The 13,660-nt window shown below is 62.5% G+C and overlaps 1 protein-coding gene across 3 annotated transcripts; it reads left to right on the forward strand.

Annotated features, from left to right (window-relative positions):
- The first annotated feature begins 171 nt into the window (after positions 1–171).
- On the forward strand, positions 172–12,831 carry SLC44A2 (solute carrier family 44 member 2 (CTL2 blood group)). Of its 3 annotated transcripts, none has more exons than XM_084223974.1 (22): positions 172–235; positions 2,638–2,686; positions 3,604–3,677; positions 3,755–3,839; positions 3,931–4,015; positions 4,105–4,221; positions 4,304–4,364; positions 4,500–4,623; positions 4,816–4,899; positions 5,031–5,143; positions 5,290–5,421; positions 5,628–5,727; positions 5,824–5,916; positions 6,164–6,248; positions 6,338–6,600; positions 6,693–6,787; positions 7,137–7,240; positions 7,575–7,648; positions 7,760–7,830; positions 7,990–8,078; positions 8,454–8,538; positions 8,949–12,831. In XM_084223974.1, exons 1-22 carry the CDS (start codon positions 193–195, stop codon positions 9,068–9,070), a joined length of 2,148 nt encoding a protein of 715 aa, XP_084080100.1. In that variant the 5' UTR covers positions 172–192; the 3' UTR covers positions 9,071–12,831. The 3 variants fall into 3 exon arrangements, with proteins under 3 accessions (XP_084080100.1, XP_084080102.1, XP_084080101.1); XM_084223976.1 differs by having other exon boundaries at positions 10,285–12,831; XM_084223975.1 differs by lacking the exon at positions 172–235 and adding an exon at positions 825–1,470.
- Positions 12,832–13,660: the final 829 nt, after the last annotated feature.

Raw genomic sequence — 13,660 nt, forward strand, 5'->3', positions numbered from 1 at the left:
ACCTCCACCCCCCCATCCCGCGCATCCTCCGGTCCCACCGGAGCCCCGGGCGGGGCGGGCCGGCCCCGGGCCCGGCCCCGAGGGCGGATCGGTGCTGAGGGCCGGGCCCGGAGCCGCCCCGCCCGCGGCCACAGCCCACCGGGGGTACCGGGGGGTCCGGGGGTACCGGGGGAGCCGCCCGGAGCAGCCGCCATGGACCGGCCCGCGGGCAGGAGGGACCCGAACGGCGATTACGGTACCGAGCATCCCCCCCCAGCCCTCCCGGGGCTCCCCCGAACCCCCGGCTTTGGGCACCGCGCCCCCCGGCAGCCCCCGGCTTTGGGACCCCCGGCTTTGGGACCCCCGGCTCGGGGAATCCCAGATTTGGGGCACCCTCGGGGGTTTGGAGACCCCCGGCTCGGGGTTTGGGGGAAAGCCCCAGGTTTGGGGACCCACAGGGGGTTTAGACCCTTCGGCGTTGGGGATCCCCCTGGTTTTGGGGGTTTGGGAGCCCCCCAAGTCTGAGGGCACGCGGGTTCAGGGACCCCCTCGCCGGGGACCCCCGGTCCAGCCCCCGGGACCCCCGAGGAGGCGGCAGGGGCGGGTGTGGGGGGCCCGCACGGTTTGGGGGCTGTGTCGGGGGGCTCGGGGGTCCCGGCAGGTCCTGGGGGTGTCCCCGGTGCCCGCTCCGACACCGGAGGGAGGGAGGGGCGCGGGAGGCAGCACCGGGACCCCTCCCCGCGGGCTCCGGGACCCCTCCCCGCGGGCTGCAGAGCCCCCCGGCCGGCGGGACCCGCCGCGTCCCCCCGTTTTTCCCGGGCGGGGGCTCCCCCCGGGCCGCCCTTTGTTCCCGGTGCGCGGGGGGGGACCCGCAGCCCTGACATCACCGGCGGCCTATGGGCGCCGGGATCCCGCGGCTGCCGCCGGTGATTTATTTACCCGAATAGAACCGGGGCGGGGACGGGACCGGCGTCACCGCGGGGGGAGCTGGCACCGCCCGCCAGCCCTTTCCCGGCAGAACCGGGCACTGCCCGCCCGTTCCCAACCTCTGGACTGGGCTTGGCGGGGCCGCACCGCGCCCCGGTGCTTCCCGGTACCGGCACCGGAATTCCCCGGTGCCACAGCCCGTTCCCCCATTGCCACCCGGAGACGGAGCCAGCTCCCCCCGGTGCCCCCCGGTGCAGGGCTCGGCTCTCCGCGGAGCCCCCCGCTGCCGGTGCCCGCTCTGCCCCGGTTCTCCCCGGTGTTCCCCCGGTGCACCGCGCAGCCCGCGCTCTCCGGGGCGGGGTTTGGGCCACGTTCGTGCCCCGGAGGGCGGATTTTGGGGAGGCCGGGACGGAGGCGGGGTTGTCTGAGCCCAGCCCGGCCCAGCCCAGCCCAGCCCGGCCCGGCCCGGCGCGGACGGGAGCGGGAACGGGAGCGGGAACGGCGGCGGGTCCGGGGCGCTCGCCGGGATGGGGGGACACGGGGACAACTACTACGGCAAACACGGTACCGGGGGCTCGGGGGCGGCTCTGGGCGTGCGGAAGCGCGGCCGGGGCTCGGGGGAGCCTTTGGGGGCTCGCCCGGGGTCGGGGGGCTCCGTGCGCGGTTCCCGGAGGGTCGGGGGCGCCGCCCGCTGCGGGCTGGGGGCATTTTCGGGGGTCCTCGGCGGTTTGGGGGCACCTTTGGGGGTTTCCTGCGGGTCGCGGCCCCGCGGTTCGGCGCGGAAGGAGTCAAACGGCCGCGGGGAAAGGAGGAAAACAAACCCGAAATGGGCGGAAAACGGGGCAGAAAAAGGCGAGGAAAAGCGAAAGCAAAAGCGGCCGCGCCCCGCAGGGAGGGGGGCTGGCGGTTTTGGGGGGCTGGGAAGGGGGCGCTCGGTTTTTGGGGGGGCTGAGGGGGTTGGGGCCGCCCTCCCCGGCAGCCACAGAACCGGCCCGACGGCCGCGCTCGGAGCCGGCGCCGGGACAAACCGGCTCCGGCGGTTCTGGGGCGTCACCGCGGCGCCGGCGGCCCCGGGGGTGTCCCGGGATCGCTCCCGGTTCTGGTTCTGACCCCCCCGCGCCGCGTTCGGGGAGGTTTGGAGAGAGCAGTTCGCCCCCCTCCCCAAAAATATCCCAAAGCAAACGCGTCCCCGGCACGAGAAATGTTTTCTGGGGTGACCCCCCCCCCAAAAGCACATGTCGCTGTCGCGGGGCTGCTGTGACCCCCCCGAAATCCACCCCGAACCCCCGGCCCCCCTGCCCCGGGCCGCTCCCACGCTGGCTCCGTTCCCACCCTAAAAATAAAGCGGCGCGGCGGCGGCACGGCGCCGGGGAGGCTGCGGCGGGGCCGGGGGACCCCCGGGGACCCCCCCGGGCCGGTACCGGCGCCCCCAGCCCCGCAGCTCTCCGGTGCTGCCGTGCAATTCGGTGTTTCCGCGGGGTTTCGGGTCCCTCTCGCCGCCGCCGCTCGGGGACATTTTCGGGCAGAGCCACCTGTGGCAATAAATGAGTTTTCCGGGGGAGCCGTCGTGTCCCGGCGCGGATCCGCAGATGTTTTCCTGATCCCGCTTCCTCCCAGGGGTTTCTCGGGAGGCGTTTGGCTCCCTCGCTGTGCTGGGGGGGTGAGGAGGAGGAGGAGAGCCTTCCTCCCGCCCCAGCCATTCCTCATCGCCGTGCCTCTTCCTCCTCACAGGAACGCCACAGAAGTATGACCCGACTTTCAAAGGTCCCATCTACGACAGGTAGGCAGAGGGCACCGTGTCCCTGAGTCCAGTGTCCCCAGTCCAGTGTCCCCAGTCCAGGGTCCCCAGTCCAGTGTCCCCAAGTCCAGTGTCCGCAGTCCAGTGTCCCCAAGTCCAGTGTCCCCAGTTCAGTGTCCCCAGTCCAGTGTCCCCAGTCCAGGGTCCCCAGTTCAGTGTCCCCAAACCCAGGGTCCCCAAAGCCCAGAGTCCCCAATCCAGGGTCTCAAAATCCAGGGTCCCCAATTGAGGGTCCCCAGTCCAGGGTCCCCAGTCCAGTGTCCCCAGTTCAGTGTCCCCAGTCCAGGGTCCCCAGTCCAGTGTCCCCAATCCAGGGTCCCCAAGCCCAGGGTCCCCAGTTGAGGGTCCCCAGTCCAGTGTCCCCAGTTCAGTGTCCCCAGTCCAGGGTCCCCAGTCCAGTGTCCCCAATCCAGGGTCCCCAAGCCCAGGGTCCCCAGTCCAGAGTCCCCAATTCAGTGTCCCCAGTCCAGTGTCCCCAGTCCACTGTCCCCAGTCCAGGGTCCCCAGTCCACTGTCCCCAGTCCAGGGTCCCCAAACACAGTGTCCCCGGTCCAGTGTCCCCAAGCCCAGTGTCCCCAGTCCAGTGTCCCCAGTCCAGTGTCCCCAAGCCCAGTGTCCCCAAACCCAGTGTCCCCAGTCCAGTGTCCCCACTCCAGTGTCCCCAAACCCAGTGTCCCCAGTCCAGGGTCTCCAGTCCAGTGTCCCCAGTCTAGTGTCCCCAAACCCAGTGTCCCCAGTCCAGGGTCTCCAGTCTAGTGTCCCCAAGCCCAGTGTCCCCAGTCCAGTGTCCCCAGTCCAGTGTCCCCAAGCCCAGTGTCCCCAGTCCAGTATCCCAAATCCAGTGTCCCCAGTCCAGTGTCCCCACTCCAGTGTCCCCACCCTGGCTGTCCCCGCCGCAGGGGCTGCACTGACATCATCTGCTGCGTCCTGCTGGTGGTGGCCATCGTGGGCTACGTGGTGGTCGGCGTGGTGGGTACGTGCTGGGGGCTCAGGCGGGGGTCTGGGGGCTGCCGGGGGGTGACCACGGCCTCACTGTGCTGTGCCCCCCAGCCTGGACGCACGGGGACCCCCGGAAGGTGATCCACCCCACGGACAGCCGCGGGCAGTTCTGCGGGCAGCAGGGCACCCCCAACGAGTGAGTGCCCGCACCGGAGAGACCCCGAGTTCCCCCGGGGGAGCGCGGCGGGGCTTTCCCCAAACCGGGCGGTTTTGGGTTTGTTTGGCAGGAAGAAACCTTTCCTTTTTTACTTCGACATCGTCAAGTGCGCCAGCCCGCTGGTGCTGCTGGAGTTCCAGTGCCCCACCACGCAGGTACGGCCCGGCCCCCTGGGGACCCCCAATTCGCCACGGGGTCGGGTGCAGCCCCCCTCCCTCCCTCCCCCTGTCCCCCTCCCCTGCAGATCTGTGTCAGCAAATGCCCGGACCGGTACCTGACGTACATGACGGCCGCCGGGAACCCCGCCTCGCTGGAGTACTACCGCAATTTCTGCACCCCCGAGTACAAGGGCTCGCAGAAGGTGGGCTGGGGGGCCGGTGTTCCCCTGCCGGGGGGCGATTCCTGCCCCAGGTGCTGATGTCTGGCTCGTTGTGCCCACCCAGGCTCCCCTCGTGGTGCTGAAGGACAGGGAGTGTCCGGCCATGCTCATCCCCAGCACCCCACGTACGTCCGTAATTAGCCAGGAGCTCGTTAGCGATTCGCCGGGGGTTTTTTGGAGGCCGGCTGGGGGTTCTGGGGGTCCTGTGGGGTTTTGGGGCTCCCGTTTTCCCGGCTGAGCCGCCCCCTCTGTCTCACCAGTGGCACGGAGATGCTTCCCAGCCATCCAGGCCAAGAAGGGCGTGATCATGGTGGGCAACAAGACGACCTACGAGGACGGCTGGGGCAACCAAAGGAACGTCACCGAGCTGCTGGAGGGGGCCAAGTGAGTCCCCTCGTTAGGAGCTGCTTCGTTAGGGTCGTTTCAGCCCTTTGAGCTTGCCAGAAATCCTGCTCCAAAATCCCATGGAGGAAGAGCAGAGGGTGGCAGACGGCTCCGGGGAATTGGCTGTGCAGAATTGTTGGATCCTCCTGGTTCTGGGCTCCCGCTCCACCGGCGTTTCCCGTTTCCTTGCAGAAAAGCCAACGTGGTGCTGGAGACCCGGCAGCTGGCCATGAAGATCTTCGAGGATTACACGGTGTCCTGGTACTGGATCATCATGTGAGCACGGGGTGAAACGCAGGGATTTCCAGTGTCTTACAATTCCCCCGATTTCCATCGAGCGCTGACGTCCGTCCCGTCCATTCTCACCCCTGGGAGGGTGGTGACACGTGGCTGCCTTCCTCCCGCAGAGGCCTCGTCATCGCCATGGTGGCCAGCCTCATCTTCATCGTCCTGCTGCGCTTCCTGGCCGGGATCATGGTCTGGGTGATGATCGTGATGCTGATCCTGGTGCTGGGATATGGTGAGCGGGGCCCTGGGAGCCTCTCCCTGGCTTTTCCCCGTGCTCCTTTCCCTGTTGCCAGCGGGATTTGCCCTGCAGAGGTTCCCACGCTGCCTCCCAGGTGCCTCTCCCGTGTAAAAATGACGATTTTCTGCTTTTTGCCGCAGGAATCTTCCACTGCTACATGGAATACGCCAAGTTAAAAGGGGAAGCGGGGTCGGACGTGTCCCTGACAGACCTGGGCTTCCAGACTGACCTCCGTGTCTACCTCCACCTGCGGCAGACGTGGCTGGCGTTCCGTAAGCGCCCGTCCTCCTGCGGGGTGGGGATGGGACCCCACGGGGCACGGGAACGGGGGGTCACGGTGGGTTTTTGGGCCGCTCCCGTGACAAGGAGGGGCTTTGCTGGGTGCCCAGCCGTGGGGCAGTGCTGGATGTTCCAGAGAGGAGGTTTTGGTGCTGTGGGGGAAGGTGAGGGCGGCCCTCACGCTCCCTTCCCCTTCCAGTGATCATCCTGTGCGTGCTGGAGGTGGTGATCGTGCTGCTGCTCATCTTCCTGCGCAAGAGGATCCTCATCGCCATCGCGCTCATCAAGGAGGCCAGCAGGTCTGGCTGTGCCCGTCCCCAGGGCCGCTGGGGTTAAACCAGGGTTTAACCAGGGTTTAACCAGGGTTTGACTGAGGTTTAACCATCTTCTCGCAGGGCCATCGGTCACGTCATGTCCTCGCTGCTGTTCCCCTTGTGCACCTTCTTCCTGCTGTGCCTCTGCATCGCCTACTGGGCCAGCACTGCCGTGTATCCTTTCCTCTTCCTCGCCCTCATCCTCCTCCTGTTCCCTGCATCCCCGTCCCCAGAAATCCAGTGTCACCCCAGGCATGGAGCAGGATCTGATGACAGATCCACCTCGAGTCTCTGAGGTTTAACCCAAAACAAACCCCGGGGTGGAAGAGCAGCAGCGGGAGCTTGGGGAGAGCAAAGCCGAGCCCGGTTTGGATTTAGGGTTGGGTTTGGAAAATGACCTTTCCCTAACGGTGCCCCGCAGCTTCCTGTCCACCTCCAACGAGGCCGTTTACAAGGTGTTCAACGAGTCCGCCTGCCCGTTCTCTGGGCACACCTGCAAGCCCGAGGTGAGCACCTCAGGAAACCCAGACCCTGCCTGAGGTGAGACCGTGGGGGTCGCTCTGGGCTGACGGGTGGGCTCCTGTGTCCTCTCCAGACCTTCAACACCAGCAACGTCACCAAGCTGTGCCCCGACGCCCAGTGCCTCTTCGCCTTCTACGGCGGCGAGACCGCCTACCACAAGTACCTCATCGTGCTGCAGTTCTTCAACGTCTTCATGTTCTTCTGGCTCGCCAACTTCGTCATCGCGCTGGGCCAGGTGACGCTGGCGGGCGCCTTCGCCTCCTACTACTGGGCCTTCAAGAAGCCCGACGACATGCCGGCCTTCCCGCTCTTCTCCGCCTTCGGCCGCGCGCTCCGGTGCGTCCGTCCGTCCCCGCGGGGGTGGCCGGGAGCTCGGCCGGGGAGCTCGGGGAGGCCGTGCCGTTCTAACCGGGGTGGTCCATCCCCAGGTACCACACCGGCTCGCTGGCCTTCGGCTCGCTGGTGCTGGCCATCGTCCAGGTGATCAGGGTCATCCTGGAGTACCTGGACCACCGGCTGAAAGGTGCCGGGGCTGGGGTGGGAGCGGGGAGAGGAGAGGGGTGGGAACGGGGTGAGCTGCACGGCCCCTTCCAGCCCAGACCGTTCTGTGGTGCTGTGAAGTGTTTCCTGGGGCAGGAGCCAAGGGGCTCAGCCAGCCCTCCCCGGTGCCAGGGAATTGATTCTGTGCCATGCAAGCGTGATGGGAAACATCAACAGTGAGTGGGGGCCTCACGCTGGGCGCCCAGGGGGCTGAGAGCAGGGCTTGGGTGGGGGAGCTGTGGCAGCAGGGTCTCACCAGGCACCTTAGAGTGGCTGCTGCAAGATCTGACCTCTCTGGCTTTGGTGCTGACCCCTCTCCCCGTGCTCCCCAGCTGCCGAGAACAAGTTTGCCAAGTTCCTCCTGAGCTGCCTCAAGTGCTGCTTCTGGTGCCTGGAAAAATTCATCAAGTTCCTCAACAGGAACGCCTACATCATGGTGAGAGTCGCCCGAAACCAACGCCCTCCAAGGGCTGGGGCTGCCACGGGGGCAGCTCAGAGATTCCCCTGGGAATTGTGTCTCCCAGTGCTGGGAAAACACGGAGCTTTGGAGCATTTTCAGCTTTTTGGCTGAAAAACCTTGAGCTCAGCCCCATCCCGTTGGGTTTGGGAAGGACCTTCTGCGGGTGGGGGTATTCAGCTCTGGGTCTCTGCAGTGCCTGACCTGGCAGTGGATGAGAAAGCCCTTCCAGGGTGGGATTTGCACCCTCCCCTGGGTGGTGGACTCAGTGCAGCCCCGTTTCTCTCTCCTCTGCCCGGTTTTCCCGGCCCAGATCGCCATCTATGGCACCAACTTCTGCACCTCGGCCCGGAACGCGTTCTTCCTGCTGATGAGGAACATCATCAGGTGAGACCTGGGGGAGTCACCCCACGCCGGTTGCCATGTGTGCCTTGGCTGCTGCAGTGGGAGCTCAGAGTGGGGAGCAGATGCAGAGGCTCGTCCCTCTCTTGTCTCCAGGGTGGCTGTGTTAGATAAAGTCACGGATTTCCTCTTCTTCCTCGGGAAGCTCCTCATCGTGGGAAGCGTGGGTAAGTGCCGGGTTCTGGAAGTTTCTCCTCGAGGCGTCCAGCTGCTGTCGCCGGTTGTGCTGGCCCAAAAGCTCTGCTCAAGCCGCCCCTCCCGTGAAGCTGCTCCTTTCCATCCCCTTTTCCCTCTTGCTCACCCTTGTCCCTCCCTTGCTTTCCCAGGAATCCTCGCCTTCTTCTTCTTCACCCAGCGGATAAAGCTGGTGCAGGACACGGCGCCGCCGCTGAATTACTACTGGGTCCCGATTCTGGTGAGCCGCCCTTCCTCTTTGGGGTGACTCCAGGAGGAGAGGACAGCGATGCCCCGCACCAACCCCTCCCCACAGCCGGTGCCTCAAGGAGCTCCTTTGTAGGAGGTGTTTTCCCGGTCGCCGGCGCAATGAGCCCTTTGTTGGTCGCTGCTGGCGCCGCGCCCGCCTGCGCTGCCCACTCTGGCCTCCGTCCAGTGGTGGCTGAGGCCTTTTGTCCCCACTCGGGCTGCTCCAAACAGTCCTGCCCTGTTCGCTTCTCCTCCTTCCTCTGGGGAATGTGGCATTCAGCACTTTCCTCCTCCTGCTGCTGCTGCTCCTGGCCGGGGCTCCGGGCTCTCTGCTGGCCGCGGCGTCAGCGTGCGGTGTCTTTTCCAGACGGTGATCGTGGGCTCCTACCTCATTGCCCACGGGTTCTTCAGCGTGTACGGCATGTGCGTGGACACCCTCTTCCTCTGCTTCTGTGAGTATCAGCAAAATCCCCCTCTCCCATCCGGCTCACGCCCAGAGTGTCCATTTTGGGGGTTTGCTCCCAATCCCGGGGTCCCTCTGTGTGGTTTTCTCCTGCTTGTTCCTCTCCTGACTCCTCACTTGCGTTCTCACCTGCTCTCCCCTGCCTGCTCCAGCAGAGACCCCCAGTCTGTCCGTGGGCTCCTGCATCTCTCCTTCTGTTTTGGTGCTTTGGGCTCGGTGGAATTAACTACAACTAACCTCGATTTCCCTTTTTTTCCTCCCTATTTTCCTTCTTTTCCACCCCTCCCGTGTCTCTGGTCACACATTCTCCATCCTCCACCTCCGCCCTGTCTCTCCCTGGCTCCTCCACCGCTTTTCGCTCTTCCCCTTCACGGCCGCTTCTCCCCGGGGCTGGAAAAGGTGAAGATCTGGAGAGAAACGATGGATCTCCGGAGAGGCCTTACTACATGTCCCCCGAGCTCAGCGAGATCCTGCTCAAGGGGCACCTAGAACCTTCCAAAAGCGCCGATAGCCAAGGCTAGGGCCCGGCGCCGGGCGGGGACCCCTGAGCCCAGCAGCGACTCCCACAGTGCCACTGTGTCCCCTGGAAGTCCTTCGAGGGTGGCGGGTGCCGACCCTCAGCGCCCGGTGGTGTCCAATCGTCCTTCCTGCCCAAAAATCTGCGCTCCCGCCTCGAGAGGACCCACCCGGCGTCGGCTGGGGCTCCCGGTAGTGCCCGGCCTGGAGAGCGTCGTGGTTTTGAGGCAGAGATCTTTGGGCTGGCGTGGCAGGCACGAGGGATCCGGCTCGGTGGGATGGCCCCGGCGGGTCCCGCCGCCCCAAACTGCTCTCTGGGCGTTTCCTCTGCGTCTGCTTCAGCCAGGAGCTGTGAAACTTTCTCTGCCCTTTCCTCGCCCCTTTCCTTGCGACTTTCTCACCCTTTTCCTCCGCCCTTCTCTATGCAAACCGCAAAATTTGGAAGGATTCCGGGCGAGGTTGCAGAGCTTTGGCTTCGCACCCGCTGCTCTAGCCCAGCTTGTCCCTGTCCCCTGTCCCAGGAGCTGTCACTGGTGGCCGCTGGGACTTGGTGGCCGCTGGGACTTGGAGGGTTTCACTCCCACCATGGGGAGGGTGGGGGGTGTCAGGATTTCTCCTCCAGGAAGCCCAGAAATGATCAAGATTTAAAAAAACAGTTCTTGTGGCTCAGCCTCAGCCACAGCTCCCAGCCAGACCCTCCCAGGACAAAGCCCTGGTGTTGATGCTCCCCTTTCCATCCCAGAAGGATCCAAATCCCTCTCAAAACACCCCCTGGGCGTGACGAGCCCGGAGCTTTCTGGCTTTGTTTGGTTTTGGGGTGTTGTTTTTCCATGGCTGGGATTTTCCAGCCTCGTTGGCGCGTGGGGAATGGCTTTGCATTGCCTCCAGAGCTGCTGGGAAGAGCTAAGGGATCCCTCCTGCCCTTGGCTCTGTTCAACTTTCCCCCCCTTGAGAAACAAAACACCCAAATTTCCACTTTCTTCCCAACCCCTGTGCGCTTTCCCCCCCTCGAGAAACAAAACACCCAAATTTCCACTTTCTCCCAACCCCTGCGCGCCATTCCCAGATTTGCTGTGAGAGAGAGAGAGAAAAGCCCCGCTCCACGCTGAGCCCCGAGCCTTTGTTTAACCTGGGAATCCCTGTCAGAGGATCCCAGGAGCCTCCCTCACACCAACCCCACGCCTGCCCCCGCCGCGGGGCCGGGGGTTTCTCTTTGCAGTGGAGGACCTGGAGCGCAACGACGGCTCGGCGGAGAAGCCCTACTTCATGTCGCAGGACCTGAGGAAGCTGCTCAAGAAGACCAACAAAGGGCAGCCCGAGGCGTAGCGCCGCCCGTCCCACGTGGAACTGGCCTCCGTGGACCTTGCCCCACCCCTGGCAGCGGGGGTGGGTGGCTAAAATGCGGATTTTTGATGACTCGGCCTTAAATCCTCGCGCTGGTAACGATGACGAGCTTGTCGCCGCTAACGAGAGGCAGGGCCCCGTGCCGGTGCCACTCCTGGGGCGAAATCCCGATTTCTGGGGGGGGTCAGCGGCTCCAGAGTGAGTTTAATTGTGTTTGATCCTGTTTTGGACCCTTCTGGGGTCAGCCCGGGGGGCTCCACGCGGGAACGAGCTGGGAGATTCAGGCAGCTCCTCGTGGGGTGTTTTCCTCGTGGCCCCCCTGAATATTGAATTGTGGTTGTGCATTCCTGCCCGGAGAGCTGGGACGGGCTGGAATCGCTTCCCATCCCTCCCTGCCCTTTGTCGGCACCCTGGGGCCCTGTGCTGGGCCCTAATTAATTCATTAATTCTGTTAGGAATAAGCTAATTAGTGCTTTTGTAGCCACTGCGAGGGGTGAAGGTGGAGGGGAACGAGGGGCGCCGTGAGCAGGATTTGGGGCTTGAGGCTCTGGCCGGCTCTTGCACCTTTGGAGGGCCTGCAGCTTCCACAGATTCCTCCCCAAAAGGTGCATCTGGTGCCCCAAAATTGTCAGTTTAGGGCCAACCCTTCCCCAGCTCCCCAAACGCTTCCCCTGCACGAGGGGCTTTGGGACCCCTTCCCTCGGGGCGTGGGGAGGGGGTGTGGATGGACCTGGGGGGGGGGGTTTGGTTTCATTCCAGGTGATTTTAGCAAAGCCAGTAGCATCAACGCCAGGAGGGGCAAAAAGGGAATTGTTTTTGTGTGGAAAAGGGGTTAATTGGCCTAATGTGTAACTAACTGAAACCTGAAATGTAACAGAATTAACCCTCAGACCCTGTGCAGCCACACCAGCAGGGCCACCACCAGCAACTGGCTTTTTCTGGGGGCTCGTTTGTTAAAAAAAGGACTTAAAAGAAATGCTCTGAGGCTCTGGGGGACAGTTCCCAGCTCCCAGGGGCTGGGGGGTCCCACCTTCCCCCCTCCCAGCGCTCGCCTGGCTCCAGGAATTGGCGCTGAGGGATCCCTTTGGCTTCTTTTTATCCCAATTGCCCCGCCACCTTTAGGTTTTGTATTGTCCAGGGGATGTTTCTATGGAATTTCCAATCCTTTTGGGGGCTTTTGTATATTTTGCTTTTCCAGGATGTTTTCAGTTACGGTTGTTTGGAGCTTTTCCAGTGAATTTTTGGGGGGGCACGTTTTAGTTTCTCTGACGCTGCCGGGCAGAGCTTCCCTATCTCCAGTTTCTCTAATCTTTCCTTTTAAAATTCCCTAAATTTTCCCTTTTCCCCCTCGTTTTTTAGTGCAGCTGACCAGTGGGACAGAGGAGTGGAAGGGAAAATGGAAGCCAAAAGAAATGAAGGAAAATGTAAAACCAGAAGGGTGAAGGGAAAGACAGAAAAATGAAGGGAAAGGTAAAAACAAAGCTGAAAAAGTAGCAGTAAAGCTCAGCAGAAAAGATTGAATGAAGCTAAAAAGAGGCAGATCCTCCCTGTTTGGGACGAGTGGGAATAATTCAGGGAGTAATCACCAGACCTTGTTCCACTTAGAGCCATTCCAGCGCGTGCCCTGCAGCTCCTGATGCTCATTCTGCATTAATTCAGTTTTTTTCACTCCCTGTGCAGGTTTCAGGGTGGATTTGGTTTTATTTCTGCTCAGAATGTTCGTGTTGGGGGCAAATTCTCTCTCACTCCTCGATTTTTCAGCCGTTTTCCTCCTAAATCCTGACCCTTTGGGTGTGGGAACCCTGTGGGAAGCAGCTGAGGAGTGGCAGGAACTGTGTTTATTTGCTTAAAGAGGCAAAAACCAGCAGGAAAAGCAGCGAAGGAGAGAAGAAATTTGGGAAAATGTGTTCCTGGGGAAGCCGGGCTGGCTCGGCTGCCTCCCAGCAGCACAGGATTTGAGGAGAATTAAGGGTTTTTATTCCTAATAAACCCAAGTGGCTTTTTAGAGGTGATGGGAGCACTGAGGGAAATACTCCTGTAAATTAGAGTTTTGTTTTTTGAAAGCTCAGAGCGAGGGCAGCTGTCTGGGGGAGTTTGGTGTCCGGAAAAGCTTCACTCCAAGGCTGGGTTCCCGCTTCCAGGCAAAGCTCCGTGTTCAAGGCATTAAATGATGGAATTTAGGAATAACGACGCTTTTTTTCCCCCAACCCCAGTCTAGAAACGTGGTTTCTGTCCCTGCCAACCTGATTGTTCAGGCAGAGAAAACAACCCCAGCTCCCAGCCAGTGCTAGACCCGCGGGGCTGATGTTTTTTGGGGGGAAATGCTGGTTTCTCACGCGTTTCGGAGGCGTTAAGGGTGCTGCGACACTCCGGAGTCTCTGCGCGGTCCCGTCAGCGTCGCCACCTACAATAAAAAAGTGCCTGTTTGGACCTGCTGCTGTCGGGTGATATCGCGGGGCTGACACCAATTCTGCCACGTTTCACCCCAAAACGGCCGCTACAGCATTTGTACGGCTGATTTCAGAGTGGGGGGGTCGCTGGTTTTAAGGGGTTTTGGCTGGATCTGAGTAATTTTCCCCGTAGGGTCTCCAAGGGGGGATTTTAAAGAGCAAAGTGCCCCTTCAGACACCTATTTAATGTTGCTTCCCTGGTCATCAAAAGCAGAAGGTGTTTTTGTGGTCAAATGCCTCCAAAAAGGCATCTTTGAGGTTGTTCCCCTCAAAAATTCAATGGTTTTGAGGTCAAGTCACTGAAAAATCTGCATTTTTGAGGTCAAACCCCTTCAGAAAAGGTGGTTTTGAGGCCAAACCCCCTCCAAATAAGGTGGTTTTGAGGTCACTCCCTTCCCAATAAGGTGATTTTGAGGTGGTTGCCCTCGTAAAAAGGCGATTTTGACATCAAGCCCCTCCAAAAAAAGGCACTTTGAGGTCAAACCTTTTCATTCCTTGTCAGAGAAGGATCTTCCCGGTGGAACCCTGGCTGGGCTCGGCTGCTTCGGGGGCTCCTGAGGACGCGTCCCCTCAGGGAGACGCTCCCGGGCCATCGCTCCCCTCACGGCGTCCCCTCAGCCCGCGCCCCCCCCGGCCCGTTCCCGCCACCGCTCTCGGCCCCGCCCCTCCTGCACCACCCTCCCTCCTCCCTCTCCCATTGGCCTTTCCCCTTGTCCATCGCCTCGTGCCGGGCCACCCCATTGGCCCGCGCCCGCCCCCACGCCGGTTATCCCCGCCCCCCAGACCCGTCCCCCTCTCCTC

The sequence above is a fragment of the Fringilla coelebs genome (genome assembly GCF_963513975.1).
Source record: "Fringilla coelebs genome assembly, chromosome: 32".
NCBI classification, from domain to species: domain Eukaryota; kingdom Metazoa; phylum Chordata; class Aves; order Passeriformes; family Fringillidae; genus Fringilla; species Fringilla coelebs.

Coding starts and splice junctions, on each gene's coding strand:
- SLC44A2 (XM_084223974.1), top strand. CDS start 193: ATGGACCGGCCCGCGGGCAGGAGGGACCCGAACGGCGATTACG. Junction 5,144..5,289: donor GATCCTGGTGCTGGGATATG/GTGAGCGGGGCC, acceptor TTTTTGCCGCAG/GAATCTTCCACTGCTACATG. Junction 6,601..6,692: donor GCCTTCGGCCGCGCGCTCCG/GTGCGTCCGTCC, acceptor GTCCATCCCCAG/GTACCACACCGGCTCGCTGG.